The sequence below is a fragment of the Amphiura filiformis genome, chromosome 18 (assembly GCF_039555335.1).
Source record: "Amphiura filiformis chromosome 18, Afil_fr2py, whole genome shotgun sequence".
Lineage (NCBI taxonomy): Eukaryota > Metazoa > Echinodermata > Ophiuroidea > Amphilepidida > Amphiuridae > Amphiura > Amphiura filiformis.
The window spans coordinates 62,915,632-62,937,844 of record NC_092645.1 but is presented as its reverse complement, the minus strand read 5'-3'; the positions used below and the strand labels follow the sequence as shown (position 1 = coordinate 62,937,844).

The following is a 22,213-nucleotide window of genomic DNA, read 5'->3' as shown; positions in this document are numbered from 1 at the left end:
GAGCCGGTGCACCGGTGCACCGCGGTGGGGTGGTAAAGGTTCCAAATGGCCTGTCAAAAAATTGCTTATCCCCCCTTTTTGGCCTGCCAAAAAATCTTTGCCCCACTTCTTTGCATATGCCAAATTCCCAATTTGCTAACTTTAAATGGTCTAGATATATGATGCGAGCAGGACATTGCATATTTTTTTTTCGTTTCTGTAGTGTTTTCTTAAGCCTTTTTAGAGCGTCTTATATAAAAGATACCGTGGATATAATTTGAACACATACAGGGTGTCCCATAAAAATTTGAACTGTGTTTTAAAAAATAACTAAAAATGTAATCAACAATGCATCTAATTTGAATACCGGCAATATATTGGTGGATATGTGTGCAACTTGTTATGTTAATTAAATTAAAATATCTCTTTTGCTTGTTTGAGCATGACATATTATTGAAAATCGATGAAACTAGTTTTGTTTTATTTACAGCGTAAAAGAATCACAAGACATGGATGCTTTATCATCTGCCATTATGGTGTAATAATATATTGGACTTTTTATAGGAAAAGAACAGATGTTATTTGCAATATGAGCCCAGAAATATCGGTTAAAATAATTTCATTGAAGTTGTCTGGTGCAGATCATTATGCATTACTCTGGTCAAAAAGGACTGTTATATATGATTAATGGTGGCCTAGCGGAACGGGCACTGACTCATAATCGGAACGTTGCGGGTTCGAGCCCCGGCAACGCCATCGTGTTGTGCCCTTGAGTAAGGCACTTTATCTCGATTGTTCCTCTCCACCCAGGTGTTTAAATGGGTACCGGCATTCTTAAATGCTGGGAAGGTAACATACTCGCTGTAGAGGAGGTATAGCGATCCCCCTATAGCAGCATACATGGAGGAGTCTGGCCCAATCGCCAATGAAAGAGAGATGGGCACTCCGATCACTGTTTATACAGGATCGTCTCCTTTACCTTTACCTTACTGTGTAACTATACGTTATTACAATAAGCGATGCGAATTTTATTCAGGGTTGTGTGTTGTAACCAGAGATGCCACTTGGTTGCTGCAAAAAAAAATCAGGCAAGCGAAGCCATCTTGGATTTCTGGGCAAACAATATGTCATAACGTCAAACTAATTATATGTCAGATTAAAATCCATGGGGGGACTTACCCAAAAAATTGTCTTTGTAAACGATTTTAGGTGCTCTGGTCCCAAACTTTTTTTTCAAGATGGCGCCGGCATCTGGATTTCTGGCTAAAACTGATGTGGTAAATGTCAAAGTGATGTCAGATTTGAAATCCTTGTTGTCGACTTATCCGAAAAAGTGTCTTTGTACACGATTTTAGGTGCTCTGTTTCAATGCCGGGATTTTTGTGAGGGACATGGGGGCTATTTTTTTTTCTAAATAGACCATAGAAGTCAAACCTTACTAGCCAGCGAATGGTCACGGAATTGAGGTTTTTGACTATACTAGTATGTTTTTATGGGTATAGGGCATTGCCTAGTTAACGGAGGGCATTAAAGCTAAACCACTTGACGGATATTTGTTGTACTTGATATGAATCAAGAATAATGAATACATTACATGTAGGCTAAAAACTGAGTAGGTTGGGCAACTGCAAATGGTCGTGATATGATAAATGACAGATAACACCAAAAAAATGAAGAAATTATTTCCAAACCGTGTTAAGTCTACAACCATTATGTTTCTCATGATTCGGAATGCTGGTTAACAATATGCAGACTATTGTCTCATTTGGGAAACAAAGGCCCAACAAAGGTACAACAGTATTGTTACCTTGCGTTTGCTTTATAATCGTTCACCCAACTGAAACTATAATACCAGCTCATTGCAATATCGCACAGGTAAAACAGAAACATAATGTAGTGTGGATTTAACCAGAAAAGATCTGATTTAACATAGTTGAGCTGTTTTCGTTGAGTGTTATCTTGGTGTCATGAAGGTGACTGGGTATAGTGCCTTTAGTTTGTGTTTGTTTGAAATTGCTTAAACCCACCGAAAGTCATAATGAAGCAGCCAAAACAATACAAGGTTAAACATGGAAGTTTATAACAACCTATTATAATGACCTAAAGGAAAAATCATTTATGGCAACAATGAGCCTTGCATTGTAAGTCATGGTTAAAATGTGTTGAGTACCCACCCCACCCCCATAGGCCTACATAATATTACATACCGGTACCTTATAATATTTATATAGCACGGCTATAGCTATACATTTATAAAGTAGGTCCTATAGCGCTAAATTATGACAAATAGGCCTACATAAACCCGAACGCAAGTCTGAAGGGTGTAATGAGAATGCCAACCCGAGATGCCCGATGGGGGGGGGGGGGTGTCATTCAAAATTCACCTGGAGATAGGAGGGACAGAAAATTAAAATCCCCTCTAATAACACGTGAATTTTTCTAGGTTTGGACAGTGGATTTTCCCATGGACCTCATCCTAGGTAAATAAACAAACAAACAAACAGACAAAATGGTTTTCATAATCATGGAATCCATAGCCCCTATAAATTGAAATTGCAGGCTATCACGGGAGCAAATTTCCAAAACTTACCTCATTTACCAGAATTGGGGATTTGGGCTACCAAATCGCTGGTCAGGCAATCCTGGTTTTCAATGGAAAAGGGACCTGGTTGACAACAATTGAAATATCGATTAATTCAGCTGGTTGCTCTCGAGATAAAGTACTGATTTTGACATTTTCGGAGGATGAAGGGAAAAAGGGTAAAATAAAACGGAAATTCTGACAAAACTATAATATATAGACCCACACGATGTGCTTTACAGAGGTGGGAAATATCTTTCTTTAGCAAACTATATTAGTTTGAGACGCTAAAAATGAATTCTGTAAAAAGCTCACGGGCGAACTAAAGGCCTATAAAAATCAAAAATATCACACTAAAAGACACAATTTGATGCTTAATTTTAACACCAGGATTTAAAAAAAAAATGTTCATCCAAGCACTATGTTTTTATTTGACATTACTGAAGAAAAAAAAAAATTTGCTTTATATTTGACCGAGAAAATAAATTTCATAGCAAAAAGGTGCATCTCGGAATTGTGCTGATTTTAACATGTATCGATCGACTTTTAGCGCGACTAAGCAGAACAAAAGAATCGGTTGTCCTGCGTTTAGACTGGTTTAGGGTTAGTATTTATTATTGTTTGAGTGAGTTTGCACTAATGTGATAAAAATCACCACTTTTTGATTGATTCTTGTTACCTTTGTGCATGTTTCCTTTAGTATCTATTATAGATCCGCAACATCAAACATCTTGGGTATAGGCCTAAATTAGATATTTCTCAGTTGACGCCATTTAGGATAGGCAGGGGGGATAGGCCTATATGGTTTTTGCATGTGCTGCGCCGGGCAGGATTTTGTATGTGTTTCGCCATTAAGGGGTGCAATTTGGTTATGTAAAAATTTGCCATTAAGGGTGCAATATTTCAGAGGTGGTCGGACACGGGTGGGTAGCACTTTTGTGTGAGAGTAACCCCCCGGCTTGACCCCTTTTACATGATATTTGATAGCCATGAGTGCCCAAATGGCCATACTGTTGTTGGTGGGAAAAGATTAACCATTTAATCAGTTTCCTGGGAATAAGTTTTGACCATAAAAGGATAAAACCCAGACACATCTTTTCAAATGGAAAAACCCCAGAGTTTAATACTACAACAATTATCACATGTAGTGTTTACTTCCATGTGATTGATAACCGGCCTGAGAGTAACTTGTCTATATAAATTATTTCATATGTCATAAACTTTGGTTTTGATGTATCGGTGCTCGAGTGCTGTCTAAGGGCCGGTTTCTCAAAGCATAGCTTAAGGTCAGACTTCCGAAGCAATCATGCTTAAGCCCATTAGCTTTATAGACCAGTGCTGACAATTTCACATCATACATCACTTAGAAAGATAAAATGTATCCACATTGGTAGGGCTAGCTTGCTGGCTTAGGACCTATAGCGTCTAGTAATCAGTGGTCAAAATTTCCAAGGTAGGCAAAATTGAAAAATCATCCAGCTGATCCGATATAAATATTATTTTAGAGTACTGGAACGTATGCGTCAATTTTAATGCTAGTAAATGGGCCAAAATAAGGATTTATTTTTGTGACCTAAAAAGGTTAAACGGAAGATAAACATCGCCAATTCGGTCAATTTTGTCCTGGTATTTCGGCAGTCGGTATGCCACTATTAGTTATAGTCACAGCACGGGATGGTTAAGAAATTAGCACGTCCGAAGACAAAGTAGCCCGTCTCGGACGGGCGAACATCTCGGACGGGTTCTATTTTACACTCTGGTCCTTGATAACAGGTGACAAAGTAGGCTAAAAAAGAAATTTTGACACTTTTTTTTTCTAGATTTTTTTATTATTATAGTATTAAAGTATTATTTTAGGCATGCTTTCTTATACGTGTAACTGTAAAGCAACAATATATTTTTGAGTGGCGAAATCATCACAAAATATTAAGTAACTTTACTCAGCATAATTCAACCATTTCTGAGACGGTGCACCACTCTTCACAACATTCTTCGTGAATCCATTCTTTAATACTATTGAACGAGGCTCGCTTTTCCACATCTCTCAGTTTCAGGAAATCCAGAGCATCTAAAATGAATAACGAATACAAAAGTAAGAATGAGTTTTTGAAACACCGTAACATATCAATTTTATAGCCTATAAAATATGCATGTCAGGATAGAATATCCGAAGTTAAGGTATGCATCCTATTAGGGATGGAATCAAAACTCGACCGGCGGTACCGTCCGGGTTCTATTGTTCTATTTTTCACTTTCATATTTTTACCCGAAGTTATTACCCCCTTCCCCCTCTCGCTCTCTTACACTACCTAATTCCTATCAGGTACACTGCTGCCCAGCTACTTTGTAGCTACTCCAGAGTAGCCACGCAGATACTCTAGAGTACCAGAGTACGGTCAGCAATAGGATTCTGGAAGTGCACGTACGCTTTGTGCTTAACTTAAAATGACAAAAATTATGGACGGCCTCTTAAAAGTGTTTTACTTTGCAAGTTATTGTTCTATGGCCCGGCTCGATGGGTGATGCAAAATGAGCTTATGCGGGTGTAAAATTGAATACATGAATTCAAAACCCACCCAAGTTCATGGGAAGTGATTTTGAGAAGAAAAAAAACCTGTGTATCATTTTTAATTCCTTCAGTTAGATTTACCTGGTCAATACGGTATGTTTTACGTGCAAATGAGTGGGTTAATATAATAATGAATGTTTATGAGTGCAATGGTAAGAATATTTTCATGAGTTGAAAAATTGAATGTTCCATTCAACGAAGCGAAGTTGAGTTGAATGAAACATTCAATTTTTTCAACGGATGAAAATATTCTTTCCATTGCACGAATGAAAAACATTCATTATTTGTTTTATACAACATCTAAGTAGACCTTTGTCATTTGATTGGTTGATTGGGTGACGTAGGTCATAAAATAGTTTATTTATTGAATGACATGTGACCATCAATCAACCAATCAAATGACAAGGATCTACTTAGGTATGACGATTAGAATTTCAGGGACTTTGCGGGGGTTCATTTTAAATGCTGGACTTGGGTGGTTTTTTGAATCATATACAAAGACAACAATGTTGGAATGAGATTACCACTAGTAAGATGATACAAAATAAAGCACACAGGTATGTATAATGTTGATAAGCATACTGCCATGTAATATAAACCACACACTTTCCTTGATTAAACCCATTTTCTTTCAAAAGTCACTCTCCAGCAATGAATGTGTTACAAGTGGACTTTTATACATACTGGATTTCAATCAATGTGTTACAAGACTCAAATCCTGGACTTGGGTGGTTCTTTTATACATGCTATTTTTCACATGCTCAATAGACACAGAGGATGCATTTGATTTGTTCTTTCACACATATGACAGGCCTATGTATAGCAACAAGTTCCCATGCTTAACTCAATTTGGCCAAAGTATGGACTTGGGTGGGTTTTGTATTCATATATTCAATTGTTACCCCTTGGTAATTTTACATTTCCAAAGTCACAGATTATTTATAGGTTAATAAATGCATATCACTTGTTGAGAGTGAAATTGTACACAATAATGCACGCGTACTGAGATGTTGATGCGTCTAATGCACGAGCCCCGAAGGGGGAGAGTGCATTAGACGCATCAACATCTCAGTTGGTTTAATTTTGTGTGTTTGAAGTCATAATTAATTTACACTGATCATAATGAGCAAATATTGATTCATTAGATTTTTCTTATGGCAATTGTATATAGGAATTTCATGATGCATATTTTCTTCTATTTCTGGAAAGGAAATAAAATAAATAGACAGTCCCGCAAACATGACTTTGTTAACGAGAAAGGACTATTCAGTACAAATATATAAATTACGGTGAAATATTGATATATGGGATGATGTTAACACCACTTCTAAGTGTTCAAATACTTTTGGTGATTAGTGTTTAATGATGCATTTTTACCTCTAGCGTATACGCGGCAGGCATTTTCAAAATGGTATTGTTGCCATCCGGTGTCGCACTCTTTCTTTCCTCCAGTCCTATATGAAGATAGAAATAAAGAGGAAATTGTATAGAAATTAATGTAAAACTCATTGTTAGGCTAAACAAAAAACAAGTTTGTTTCCCGTAGACCACGCACAATATTTGGTCTAATGGTCAGGCTAAAAATGCATTTTTATTAATTTTTTCTCGTACATTTGGAGTCATTGGGTAGCTGTGACCAGCAAGTTTTGAAAAATAAACGACTGATAAAGAAGACTTAAAAAATATATGCTACATCGCCGCTAGATTATATTTACACGCAACATTAAGAGGTGTCAAGAGGGCGATCCGTGGTTTGAATTCCAGAGGTGTGTCTGTAAGAGACACAGCCATCAGAAATGGTCTTATTCTTATTGCGCGTAAACCATAAAATGGTCTTATTCTTATTGCACCAGAACGAAATTCAAATTTCGCGATATCTTTGCTAAACGATTTAATTTGCAAGAAATATTTTGTACATTAACATTATGTAGCCAGAGTATTCCAGTGATATAAAATTCTCAACTTTTTTTGAGAAAAGTGGGGGGATGAGGCTGTGGATCACGAAATGCCCTTTTAATGAGGCAATACAAACGATCGAATTTGGTGTTGAAATGAGCAAAATTTGTGTTACACCTTTTCAATATAAAATTAATTTTCTCATGAAAAGCATTAATTTACATTTTCAGTAAATGTCAGAAGAAAACTATAATGATTGGTACTGTATATTTTTTCAAACCCTGATGTTAATCTTAGGTGTGAAATTAGGTGCTTTTGTGGGAATTTCGGTTTTGATTGCACCATTTTTCATTACCGACTACCAATTTTGTCAAAATCAATTCACGAATGTACCCATGGATGGATGATTTTACAAGCCACAATAGAAATATCGATTATTTTTGCTGGTTATATCAGAAATGAAGTACTGGTTGAACATTTTGGCAGTCGCAAGTAAAAAAAGGAGGAATCAAAACGGAAATTCTGACCAAACTAGAATATATAGACCCACAAGATGTACCTTTCAGAGGTGGGAAATATCTTTCTTCAGCAAACTATATTAGTTAAGTTTGAAACGCTAAAAATTAATTCCGAAAAAAAGCGCGCGGGCGAACTTAAGGCCTATAAAAATAAAAAAATATTACATTAAAAGACACAATTTCATGCCTATTTTAACAAAGATAAAAAAAAAAAATGCATATCTAAGCACTATGTTTTTAACTGACATTTCTGAAGAAAAAATATTGCTTTATATTTGACCGATAAAATTAATTTCATAGCAAAAAGGTGTATCTCTGAATTGTGCTGATTTTAACATACGTGGCCGTTCTGACTGTTTCAGTGTTGATTCCAAATTGATAATGTTATTGATAATACATCTTTCATTATGTATTTTTCGGTCAACTTGCACGCAATTTACAACTTGCACAAAACATTACAACGCAGATATTTCCCGTCTTGTACAATGTCATCATCGTATTAATGTATACGTTATTTATTTGATGTCTCTCTAAACGTTCGGGTAATGTATACATAAAATGGTACTTCAATCTACTAAATGTGTCATATTTATGTAAACAAAGGAATAAACACAACTTATTGAGGTTTATGTTTTATATAGTACTTCCGCTTTTGTAGGCGGTCATTGTGGACCGTACTACTATGATATCATGGTGGGCCACAGCGACATTCGTCATCGGGCCACGGCGTTTTTAAAATGCGTAAAAAACAGCTTGATTTTAATGATAATTATTGCACATTCTAAGGAAGTCTAATTATCTTTTTGAAATAGCCGAGTGGGTGGGTTTTCGCTGAAATATTTAAAAAAACTGAAGCATCCTATGTATAAATTAATATATGAATATTAACTGTACAACATGTATAACGGTTCGTGATACCTAATTATGGTACAGTTGGTGTCGTTTAGGATGCAGAGAATTTTATTTCAATTTTATATACGTCAAAATATTTTTTGAATTTAGTGAAAATAAACGCTCACAAAATGATGAAAAATTTATGTCATTTTTACACAGAACCCCGATAAAGATTATATCGTTTTTATGGTATTCTAATCTTCCCTTTTCTAAAATTATCTTGGAGGTTCTATGCAAAAATCTTGAATAAACTGGCGGAAACCCAACGTCTATACGCCGGGGACTATAGGCCTACAAGAAAATGGCAGGCTCCCTATACATTGCTCGGACCGATATACCAGTAACTGCAGTATGAATTGAAGACAAAAACTGCCCTTTCCAAACGTCACAAAGTAGGTCTATGCTTGTCAACTGCAAGGTGTATTGGGACAAAGAATGGGACTCCATCTTACAACTCAATATGCTGAGTTCTGCACCAAGAAGGGGATTTGCATGGTTGAATGATCAAGAATTTGGTACACATTAGAGTATGTGTTCACTTGGTGAGGACGTCCGACAAGGCCCGTAGAGCTGGCAAAGTATTTGCTCGCGGGCAACTCAACCCAAACCTCCACGTGGTGTCGGATGGATAACGCTAACTTGGGCTCTGGGGACCAGGCTTGGATGCGAGGAAGTCAAGCTAGCGTAGGTTCATGCAAAGTAATTTGACCACGTTTTAGCCCTTCCTCGGCTGACTCAGCCTGGGGTGGCTCTGAAGAGACACCGTTTGGTTTTTTACCACGTCGACAAGGAAACAAATTCGGATTCATCGTACGAGCATACAGCAAGAGATTTACAACGAGCTAGGCATGAAGAAGATAGAAATAACAAAGGTGCAGTGAAGCAGATAATTATGTATTGTGACTGAATGGAGTTATACAGGTGCAACTTGACAAAGGAGTGAGTACTGGCGCAAATAACCGCAGTAGTTGAAAGCGCCATACAAATCAACCAAAAACAAAACAAACAAAAAACTTGGTGAGGATTTTAAACTGCACTCAACCACATGGGTTTTGCATTAGTAACAAGCCATGAATCAACTTTTCTGACAAGCATAGGCCTACTGTGTGACTTTTGAAAAGGGCAATTTTTGTCTTCAATTTGGGCTCATTCAGCCCTGAAGTCATGGACATCTTTCATTTTCACACAACACTTAGTAAACATATATATAAGACATATAATTATTTCAAAGTTAGTTTATTGGTACAAAATGAAACCTTACAACGTTATGACGAAATGTTGGGAGGGGGGACTTATACTTGTGCTGTGTTTATGTATTGTGTGCAGCACGGTACACGTATTGTTGTATTTCTATTCTATTGCCGATAAATGTTGGAGTTGCCTGTAGCCTATATGTTTAAAATTCGATTTGGCTACCGATAAGTCATGTGGTCCAATGGATTAGCGCACTGGACTTGAGTATGTAACTGCGGCGTGGGTTCAAGGCCCACCTCTGCCGAGCTGAAATTCCCATTTTTTTTTAAAATTTCATATAATGGGACTGGGCGAATTTATGTATCATGGTGGGTGTGTTTACCACTGACATCACAATACCATCCTATCACTCGAGACCGAGCACTGCATGTATAAAGCTACCTACCAACTTTTCTTAGCCCTACTTAGAGAATACTTACCATCCCGACCATGGCATTTGTCTTTTCATCGCTTGTGCATTGAACGCCTCCTCATTTGTCTTTTTAGATGTTGCATCTAAGTTTAAGGGAAAAACAAAAGGATTTTTTCAAATCGTTATTAAATGAAGGTTCAACCCGTATTGAGTCTTATGGTAAATCCCCAGTAATGTTTAAAATGTCGTTTTCTGAGCAGCCCTGTATCTTATTAACCTGCATCCTAGTGGTAGTGACGAGGTCCGTAAAACTGGTATACTGGTGCATGGTGCTAGTCCGACGAGTAGGACTCAGGGTTATATATAGCTAGCCCAAGTTGAGTGCCGGTCGGCACCGGTTACCCCCGACCGGCACCGACCAGCGTGGCTATAACCCTGAGTAGGACCTGTTTTTAGTATTTAAAGTGGAACAGTGCAAGGAAAAGGCTGTTTCCTGGTAAAATTGAGTGAGTGGTGAATTTGGGGAATTGTCCTCTGTTGGTGGATTTTATACGCAAAGGATATCATTAACTCAAGTCAACAGTAGACTTCGCTGAATAGTGATCAGGACAAGTGAATCAGGATATACATCAGTCGTCCAGAACAGTGTGTGCAACAGAGCTTTGTAATCAACAAGAAGAAGAAGGCTGCTGGAAAAGTACCAGTCCAGTGTAATTCTAAATGATTTTATGTATAAATGTTCATTTGTAAAATTTTACTTTTCATTCAAGATTTAGATTTGGTTAGCTTATACAAACAGTGTGTTTTGTTGTGCATTCTGAAGTGAATTTGAGTAAACATGGTCAAAGGTGTTTTTGGCCTTGAGTCAATAACGACTCGTAACAATCCGCATTTACAAGCCCAAAATATGACACAATCAATTGTGTTGATTATAGTTACCAGTATGCTTTGACTATATTCAATACGTATTTATAAATACGCACGTAACCACCTCCGCGCTGCCATAACGGCTTGTAGACTGTAAGTCTCGAAGTGACCTTCTACATTGCGGGTGGTCTTCCTGTACATTTGAATGCGAAGGCGGTAAACAACGCGAGACTGTGCAGCAAAATTGTCTATTTTGTTCTACTTTATGATTATATTGTAAACGTTTCCGTCGATAAATATTTTTTCCGTCGACAAATACTTGTTGGAGGTAATTGTTTTCTTTTGAGTAGTTAGATGTGATTCAAGCGAATATATAAACAAAAATAAAATATGTACCGTAAATTGGGTGACTTTGGCAAGGTAACTTTTTTTACAAGTCGACACAATATTAATCTATATATCAAAAAGTTAATTTCATTTCGGGAAAAAAGACATGTTCAACAAAGAGACAATTCCAGGCAGCTACCATATATTGTTTACCGAGTATTCTTGTGATGAGTTTACAAGAAGCGCTCCGTCAAGTTGAGAGTTCAGCTATACCATGAGATATATTTACATTCCGCAAATTGAAACTCGCTTTAAAATGCATGTATACTGTAATAATGCCGGGGGGGGGGGTACTACCCACAGAGGAGTAAGATAAGACAGCGCGTACCACCAGTCAAAGTCCCCGTGTATTGTATGCTACCAGTTCTCGCATATTCATGAGGGCCGATTGTTCGATCGTGCGGTGTCAAACAATCACGCCAGCGCTGCGTGCCTTCGCGTATACGCGATATAGCGTTGCGTGTTTTCGCGATTACGCAATAGACCATGAAAATACGCGGTAATTGCGTAGCAATCTCGCCTGTCGCATTTCATGGAACAATCGGCCCTCATTATCGGATGAGGCGGAGACTTTGACTGGTGGTACGCGCTTTGTCTTATCTTACTCCTCTGTGGTACTACCACTTTGGAGGTGACGCGTATGTAGGGCTGTTAAGACCCCCTTCTCAGCATCGCTGTCACGCAAAGAACACATGATCTGTCACCCAAAGACCCTGCCTTTTCCATCTCACCTGTCACCCCAGCACCTTTCATTGTATGACTGATATTGTTACTTATTTTGAAATAACAAAGTCTTTGAAACACTAGAAATTCAATCGGCTTCTTTTGGCTCTCACCCAACGATCCATATTCTCATCCAATGCCCCTAATTTAGGTCCAAACGGTCCGTCTCTCACTCAATGACCCCATATTTTGTACATTTTGCTCTTACCCAATGCCAAAAATCGTGCTATCACCCAATGACCCCATATTTTTATTTTTTGCTCTCAACGAATGCCCCTTTCTGTTAAAGTGTCAGCCCTACACCTATATCCATTTTATATTGAATTGAGACCCCTATTATGTAATCATTTCTACCACTTCGAATACCCCATTGTTTAAAACTACCTATCATAAGAGCACCGTCCAACTGGTCCATGGTTCAACTCTATTCAGTCACTTTTGTAACACTTAGACAAAAGTGGCCCAAGCGGTTTTAAGACTAGGTTACATAATTGGCCATATCTTCACTTGTATACCATCGATTTTATTGTAACAAAGCTTATCTTGATGTACATATTATTTGATATCAAACCAAAAAATAAGCGGCATACTTGTGTCATTCTATTTTAAAGATTGTACAGGTTTTGTTGTTACACCCTGTATAATAATATTTACCTGTTAAATAACCCGCAACCATGGATAATACCATGCTCCCCAAGAAAAGTGTCAACGAGATCTTCATGATAACAATCCTATAAAACAAAATCAATAGCAAGCATTGGTAAAACTGTCAGACTTATTACCGGGTACATTTACACTGTACGCACACCGACATCGCCTGGTTAATAATCACATTGTACAGCAGAGACACTAATATCAATACCCGGGATCGATACACGTGAACGTGCTATGCACGATTTGATATTCAGGCGATACCGGGGTAGAAAATGATGAATGTCTCCCGTATTTTTTTTATTCTAAAGAAGCCATATTTCGATGCTTGCACTTGTGTTGAAATGATATGATAGTCGTTAGCTGAGAAAGAACCGTGCGTATATACGCCGTAGAAGTGACGTCATAATCGGATTAACTACCATAGCAATAGATGAATACAATTTTTGAAGAGACCGCCCTGCACTACAAACAGATTGCACTAATCAACTGTGTATGTCAGCAAACATAGATTGAATACAATAACGCTCATTTCAAAGATACTTATCTTACAGGTGCGAGTGATCAGCCTTTCTTTGACATCTATGGTTCAATGCATCGGTACCGCGTGAACGTTGTAGTGCAGGGCGGTATATTCTAAATTGTATTCATCTATTGCTATGGTAGTTAATCCGATTAACTACGTCACTTCTACGGCGTATTGAGCTCAAAAACTAACAAAAATTCTGATTTTATATGTGCAGAACTATAGCGCAGCGTAAGCCACTGGTGGAGGCAGTCTAAAAGCATATGACCTCATAGCGTATACCATGTTCACTGACATCTACAGAGGTCAATCACCAGGCTATTGTCAATAGCCTTAGTAGGATGTCCCTCGGCCCATTATACGTCTCAAAACTATCAAACAGATCGGAACAAAATGGCCATGCGTGGCTGTGGATTCAACCTACCATGGCGATTTCTGCCATGAAGATATCGGGGCGATGACACTGTGCTACGCGTATTTATACACAAATATAATACTCTTAAAAATGATTTTACACAATTCGGGTCGGTCAAGAGGTCAATAAGCGTGTATGTCTGAGTAATTATACATATTAATAGCTATTAATGGGAGCATCACTTGATCTAAATTACAGCTGATGGCAAATGGCTATTTCATATCTGCAATTATGTTACATAAATATCAAGTAAACAAGTTATAAACATGATGAAAGTATAACTCCCCTGCTCTAATAGTATACAAATATATACTGCCATGAGAGGTTCTGGTTAAAACTATGGGCCCGAGGTGAGATCAATAGTACTATTTTCCTGAGGGCGCAGCCCCGAAGGAAAATAGTATTAATTGATCTCAACGAGGGACCATAGTTTTAACCAGAACTTCGAATAAAGGCAGTATATATTTGTTTTATATACTTCATTAATATGTTCTTTGTTCATTGATTTGTTAAAAGAAAATTATTTGACGTTTTGACTCTCCCGCTTCTATCCTGAGTGAACAGCACGGCTAATTTAAGCACAACCTACCCTTCAACAAATCGAATAGCCTAAAATCGGGCTAACCAATTACAGCAGCGCGAAATGACGCCATGGCAGTTTCGCGTGCGTGAACTGTTCCGTCGCATCGAATGCGCGCACGCGGAAGGCATGGTCAAAAGTACTATTTACGGCTTGGAGGTACTATTTACGGCTCATCCGGGACATTGAAAATACTATTTACGGCTTAGAGGTACTATTTACGGATAGGAGTATTGATGGTAGAACTATTTTTGGTCATGTGATCCACTTTTAACCAATCAATGAACAAGAATATATTAATGAAGTATATAATATGTTCTAATATGAAATTATTTGTTTGTAATTAATTGTTGTTTAAAAGCTGTTTAAGTGACATAATACAACACAATGTTCATTACCACCGTGCATTTGGTGGTGCGTTTGAGTAGATCCAGCCATAGCATGGCATATGCAGTATTTTATTCTGATGAGAGAATAAAACTTGTTAAGTTTTACATGTTTTATTTCAAGAGTTCAGTCAGAAATTCGTTGTGCGATATTTTGAATGTTAGTCACTCTTGACACCCCCGTCATCGAGCACACATACATAAGTTAAGTTGCTTTCAAACTTATTAGAAAATTACAGGAAGGGTGAATAAATGATATCTGAAAAATTACAGTGTTTTGTCGTACCATCGCAGAATGCGTTCCATTTTCTACATGTAACTATTTTCATGAGACACCTTGTACAACGAGCAAGCTATCTCTCGCCGTCGTATTTTTTTTTCGGCGGAGGCACTAATTTGTTATCACCTCAACTAAAGTCATTCCTTGTGGACCGTGAATGTAAAAACTCAATCAGCTTTTTTTCTTATTCACCACGACAGTGATTTTTTTAGAAATCGGAACGTAAACAAATAAACAAATAGCATACATCAACGTGAATCAAGGAAACGCAATACCGGTATTCGTCGGCTATAATACACAGGTTACAGGTTGTGCGCATTTGGACAAAAGTGCCCTTAAAAGCACCCTATTTAGGCAAATTTTGGTGCATTGTGTGAAAAATTGTTATACTGATGAGTTGCAAAAAGTAGGTATAAAGGAGTCAGCATCCGCAAGTCTTCCACCGGTGGCACATCCTTGTACAAAAAAAAAAGACCCGAAGACCCCCTGGTCCTGGTCCCCCATATCTGCTTGAAATCCTAGTTCCGCCTTTGGAGGGCCCCCATGGTACTTTAAGAGCAAGAAAAGAGCACGAACTACTTCTTGTAGTTGAAAATTAAATTCTAATGAAAAAAAAATAGTGTTAAGTTCAAATAGAACTATTAGCAGTCCCAGAACAACGCCAAATATGGATTAAAAGACCTTTGACCCTGGATGTACAACAGCATGTTATGATCTGATGGGAAACTGTGCACATCAACAAACACCATTTCTATCAAAAAGGCAACGTCTGATATAATTTGAAACCACATAAATTACTAGAGTTGGTTCTTCTCTTGGATTTGGACCAAGCTTTAGAATATCGAATGTTGCGTTTTGAAATAAAACAAACCAGAAATTTATCACCCATTGTAAAGATATAGCACATGTACCGAATACATGTACATACATTGGCTGACCTTGTGGATTTCCTGGCCCAGCCATGCTAACCACATAAGGAGATTATACGATTAACCTAGTGCAGCTATTGTCATAGCAGGGTATTATTATGTAATACTCCTGATCCATATTTGGCGTTCTCTTGGACTGATTAGCAAGCAAGGCAAAAAGATATAGGTCAGAGCTGTTATAATAATAATCTCCACACAATCACCGCAGGTTCACTACCGATTGATTAATGCACGTCTAGAACAACGATGCCACACACCCGCGCTTACTATTTCCACGGTACATCATAAAAATAATATACAGATAAATTTCACTAAAAATTTGCACCATTAGATTCTCAGGGGGGGGGGCATGGGAGTTTTGGTCAGGCAGAATTTTTTTTTCGCCGCTGATGGCGGCGAATTTTTTTTTTTGCCTCCGAAGGCAGAAATTTTTTTTTCGCCGCCTTCGGCGGCGAAGTATTTATTTTTCAATTTTAATGTATAAATTTATACAAAGTTGGATGGGGAAATTTTTTTTACTCATCAGTGAGGCAAACATTTTTTTTCGTCACACTAGTGGGCAAGTTTTTTTTTTCGTCTCACTAGTGGGCAAAGTTTTTTTTTTCAAAAAACCTCCCATGCCCCCCATGGAAATCTAATGGTTCGCCCCTTACTGAAGGCTTATGTTATGAATAAAAATTCCTTTAAAAAGGAACAGAGCGAGCAAATGAGGAAGTGTTAAGATAAAGGTGTAGTTATTTTATTGTTTGAAATGTTTCTATAATTCGCATCGATCATAATGACTACGGTACTTAGCCCATGATCTTGCAATGAGACTGTACTCAGTGTATGGACAGTGTAGCCTATTATTTTGTCTAATCGTTTTGACTATTTAATTCTGACCATTGTGATTAAAACAGGCTTTCAGATTGGTGAGCTATTGTGTATCAAGTGATAAGACCGGGCACGTATAATAAAAATACACGGGATAATTCATGACAGCCTATTTACTGGCAAAAGGTGGGCCAAATAAATCTTAGTTGATTCTTGAACACAATTTAAGCAGGAACCTTGAGGCAGAATTTGAATACATATTATCCTGTAACGTTTACTTAGCCTAACAGTCAATGAACGTTCATTGTTAGCATAAGAAGTAGCTTTGGGTATCCTATGTTTATGAAAAAAGTGTTTACAAACGTATATATACATTTACTTGCTAATACACTGAAAGTCTAATAGAAATGAAGGATAATGAACAATTACAGAACATTTATTGTTGATTAAAGTAGCTATGGGTATACAATGTTTACAAAATAAGAGCATTAATGTTTTGTACATGAAGTTAACGTCTTTGCTACATAGCTAGTTGTTAATACATCGAAAATGTGACTAGAGATTTACAATTTGATGACATTCAAAATAATTTAGTATTGTAGAATTTCAACAAATTACAGAACTTTCATTTGTTGACATACTAGCAATATTGTTAACAATGTTGAAAATCATGTTCATAAGGCTGCGATCACATAGAAGTATACGGTATACGATTGTCACTATACGCTATTCGGTATACGCTATAGGGCACGGCGGGTCACATAGAGTAGCACGCGTGCCCTACTTGGTCTTTTGGAGCCGATCAAATAGACCGAGACTGAGTAGGCACATAGACAAAACAAAAAGAAAGAATGGAATGGGTACGACAGCACTTTATAGTGCGACCTCTGTTGTGGTCTTTGAGTAGCCGCAACTAAAAAAAAAAAAAAAAAAAAAAGGGGGGGGGGGAGGTCATCGGGTATGACTTAAAAAAGGGTCATCGGGTATAGTCAGCTTCAAAACAGGGGGCCTATTGACAGGCACATACCGTCACTTCCAAAGTTGAGCGACCCTTCCCCCGGGGGTTATATTGGTACAAAATGGTACATTCCAACGGTATACGCTGCACGAAAATCGAACACGCACGATTCCCACTATACTATACGCTGGTATACGGCATTTTCGTTGATTGATAGCCCGGGTTGATAGTATAACAAGTAGGCCTACATATGAAGGCATGTGATGAAATTGCAATAAAATCAGGGGCTTCGGAAGATGTTAAAAAAAAAAAAAGGGGGGGGCAATGGTACTTGGCTCAAATTATTGGAGCTTATGGGGGGGGGGGCAATTTCCATAGCCACCAAAATTATTGGGGGCGGGCAGGGCCGGATTTACAAGAGGTGCAAAATCGCACTTACCTATTGAATAGCAAAATTCGACTTCAATTTGGGCTAAAACAGTCTAAAATTCTTCGCGCGCAAATGTCCTAGTAAAATCAAACAACTTTGCCACTTAAGTGCAGATGCCTTCCTCGTGGCATGGTGCGTTTGGGGGCCTCCAAATTTTGGCCTGGCCCAGGGCCCCAAAAAGGTAAATCCGGCCCTGGGGCGAGCCCCCTGGGCCCCCGGTTCCGGAGCCACTGAAAATAAATACAAAGGAGCTATTGGTTCTAACCTTTTCTACGTCAAATTGTTTATGAACACCTGTACACAAACAAATTGCAGGTGCCACATCCGAACCTAACGGTATACGCTGCATGAAAATCGAACACGTACGATTCCCATATATTACTATACTATACGCTGGTATACGGCCTTTTCGAATAGCGCCCTCTGATGTGACCCGGTAGTATGAAATTACGTTGTTCGATTTCAGCTATACGCATGCACCTGCAAAACTTGCACCGTATAGCCGAATAGTATACTTCTATGTGATCGCAGCCTAAGCGTAACATCCTCTATACATCTATTTATTAATGTTCATAAACGTATAACAATTTGATACATCTATGTCTTAATGCTCATAAACGTAACATCCTCGATACATCTATTTATTAATGTTCATAAACGTCCTTGATACATCTATTTCTATTTCAATGCTATTTTATCTCCGTGTTCTGACAATAAATTTGACCCGAATAACATTTGTAAGAGGTAGAAACCTATCAGGCGGCGAGTGGCATGATAGAGCCGGCAACTTGTGACACCGCCCGGCCGTATGACATTTTCCAATATACTCGGTTAATTTTGTGGGGTTCATTATCGAACCCCAACGGTTTTAGCTTGTATTTATATTATTTATTAACATAGGCCTATTTGTTTGTGGTATTTCAAGCGTTTTAAAATTTCAAAATAATGCCATTCAATTACACGGTTGACGATGGAAATTTACTGAATTTAGAGAATGCACTGCGACCACCACCTGAAACCTACGGTATCAAAATAGTATTATTAACTAATCCCATAACTGTTCAAATATTTATAATATGTTAACATGTTTTAATGTCAACAACAGCCCTCACTTAACAGACATTAATTTTCAATCGGCAGGATCCATAAGTGCTAAAGTAAATATATTTTCTCTTATCGCCTGCCTAAGTTTCCCCATTTAAGGGGTGGGGTATGAACGTTTGGACAGTATTTATTGTGGGACATTAGAGCACATCAGACATGTTGAATTGCATTCTGAACACGAAGAATGTCCTTTTGATATAAAATAATTTTGATTTTTTGAAATTCGCAAATGATGATTTTTACTTAAAGTGTATGTAGGTGGGATGAAAAAGCCGACGATCAATTGAAAATGTTCGTATTGAAGATATGGATCTTTTTCCCCAAAACACAAAAAAATTAGGTCATTTTGGGAAAAAATCCATATCTTCAATATGAAAAGTCAAAATTTTTCAATTGATCGGCTTTTCCTCCCAGCTACATACACTTTAAGAATATGTCATTAGATTTATATAATTTACTTCGAGGACTATTATATATCAAAAATATGAAAAATATCAAATTTTAATCATTTGTCATAAAATTTGTATTACATCGTGATTTAAAAAAAATGAAACTTATTTGATATCAGAAAGACATTCTTCGTATTAGGAATGCAATTCGATATGTCCGATGTGCTCTCATGTCCCACAAAAAATACTATCGAAACGCTCATTCCAGATCCCTTCTTTTAATTTACTCAAGGTTGTGTTTGTATAAATAATTCAGTTATATAAACACAGCCTAGTGAAAAGGACATGTTGACATAAATTAATTGACTGTGTGGTTATAGTACCATTAACAGATTCTATACGCTATAGCAGAACAACAAGCACATACAGGCAAGTACTGTGCCAGTATCAATAAAACTATAATGAGGCTATTAATGTAGCCCAACTGTACGTACAATCTGGCAATACCGCTAAATCTTAAAGAAAAATATATGTTGCAATTTTCGGATTTGCATAAAAGTAATTCTAGTTCATCCAAGTTGTAAAACAATTATTTCTTTTAATACAAACACATTCCTTGGTAAGACAGCTTTATAGCACTGTTTGAATATCAACATGAAGTAGTAATGACAAATTTAAATGTACACTATCGCCTCTGTATGTACAGTAGTTTCCTGATTACACAGACAGCACGATTATTTTATTTTTATTCTGCAACGCTGTGAGGAAATAAATAGGCCAAAACATAATTGGGAATACTAAAGCCTATTTCGTCAATTACTACAGGCAAAGTTCAAACATACAAATTATCCGGTATAGTTCAATTACGAGTAAATTGTTTGATCATAATTATTAATAGTTACTAAAACAATAAAATAACACTAATTACAAAACAAAGTGTTTTGATGACTTGAATAACTTTTGCCCGGAACTTTTGCAATTATTTCAAATCATTTTTATTATCATACACACTATGCGCACAACTCACATTGAAGACTAACTATGATACAAAATGCATGTACCGGGTGTCCCAAAAAAAGGTTACATGTAGATTTTTGAAAACAATCTAAGTTAATGTTAACAAATATAAATGTCCTTTTCATGACATAATGTATGTACCCTCTACTAGTACCCCTGTGAATGTCAAGTTCACAATGTGCGTATTTAGCTCGCATTCCACACATTCTTGAGCAAGCTGTTTATCATGTTTACGTGACATAATGCAACACGAGGTTCGCTGCCCGCACATGGCACACAGTGCATATGGCGGGTCATTTGAGTAGGTCTAGTCATAGCATGGCAGGCGCAGTATATTATTTTGTTGAACAGATAATTAAACTTTTCAGTTTTACTTCTAGAGTTCGGTCAGAAAATGGACAATATTCTGACAGTATATAACACAGCAGCGATTTCAACTAAACAAAACCCAAACAAAGCCTAAATGCAAATTGTTATTAATTTTATTATGTTGATGGCAGGAGATGCAGCGTGCAGAAATGCCTTCACCAAAAAGTGTTCCTCTCTAACCATCATTATTTTTACTAACAAGAGTCAAGAAGCTCTATAAGATATTTGCAATATTTAATTGTCAACGTGGTTCTTTAGTGAAAAAAGTTTTTCAACCATGAAAAAAAGGGAGAAATAAAAATAATTAGAAAAATAGTGCACAAAGATGTGCGATATTTTGATGATTAGTCACTCTTGACACCCCTGTCATCTTGCGCTCATAAGTTAAGTTGCTTTAAAGATACGGTGTTGAAACTTAGCAGACAATTACAAGAAGGATGAATAAATAATACGTGAAAAAATGACAGTGTTTCGTTGTACCATCGCAAAATGCGGTTCATTTTCTACATGTAACCTTTTTATGGGACACCTTGTATTTCAACATAACTCAGTACGAAGTTTAGATCAAAACACAAATAGTGATTAAATTCATCAACCAATTTACTCATTTTACACCACCATGAATCACACAATGTTGTTTCACTTAAACTACTTTTCTTTAACCCTCTCCACGCGGGTGTTGACTGCAGACGACAATTCATTTCTTTTTAATTCAAAAACTTCAGAATAATAATTTTCATAACCATATTTGGAATCAGCATAAAAAATGCATTAGAAATGAGTACAAACAAGCCTAGTATTGGTTCAGTGGTTCTTAAGATAGCTCTGATATTTTGATAAAATATCTCAAAACTTTAGACTTTTTATGCTGAAGAACAAAATAAATAAAGTTTCAACTCACACTTGCTAGAAGTTAAAGACGAATATCTCAATTTCTCGACCTCTCTCTGTTTGGTGGTGCTGGTTCGTTGGCGAGATGGTTACAGCGGTGGAATGTCCAGGCCATAGCAGGTACTCCTATTTTTATAGAATTTTGGGACTAAATTTCGAAAGTTTGCATCAAACCTATTAAAGTATTTCCTGTCCATGAAAATTTAATCCCAGCCATAAAATCCATGAAATAAAAGAAATAATAAAATAAACTGAAGACCGATTTAAATATTTTCTGTCCATGAAAACTTAATCCTAAATCAAAATGAATCAAGTAGAACGAGAAATTAATAAACGGAAGTAGTGCAAAATCACATTGCCATTCAACTCAAGAAGAAACACAACAATTAAATTGTTATTTGTTCAGGAAATAACCTTGCAACCAAGCAGTTAAAAGATAATTTGTCACGATGACA

General features: G+C 37.1%; 1 protein-coding gene across 1 annotated transcript; it reads right to left on the bottom strand.

The window, feature by feature from the left end:
• Positions 1–4,422: 4,422 nt before the first annotated feature.
• LOC140139546 (uncharacterized) lies at positions 4,423–21,894 on the bottom strand. The gene is made up of 5 exons (XM_072161263.1): positions 21,769–21,894; positions 12,675–12,751; positions 10,111–10,186; positions 6,507–6,583; positions 4,423–4,628 (listed from the first exon to the last, which is right to left on the bottom strand). Exons 2-5 carry the CDS (start codon positions 12,739–12,741, stop codon positions 4,501–4,503), a joined length of 348 nt encoding a protein of 115 aa, XP_072017364.1. The 5' UTR covers positions 12,742–12,751; positions 21,769–21,894; the 3' UTR covers positions 4,423–4,500.
• Positions 21,895–22,213: the final 319 nt, after the last annotated feature.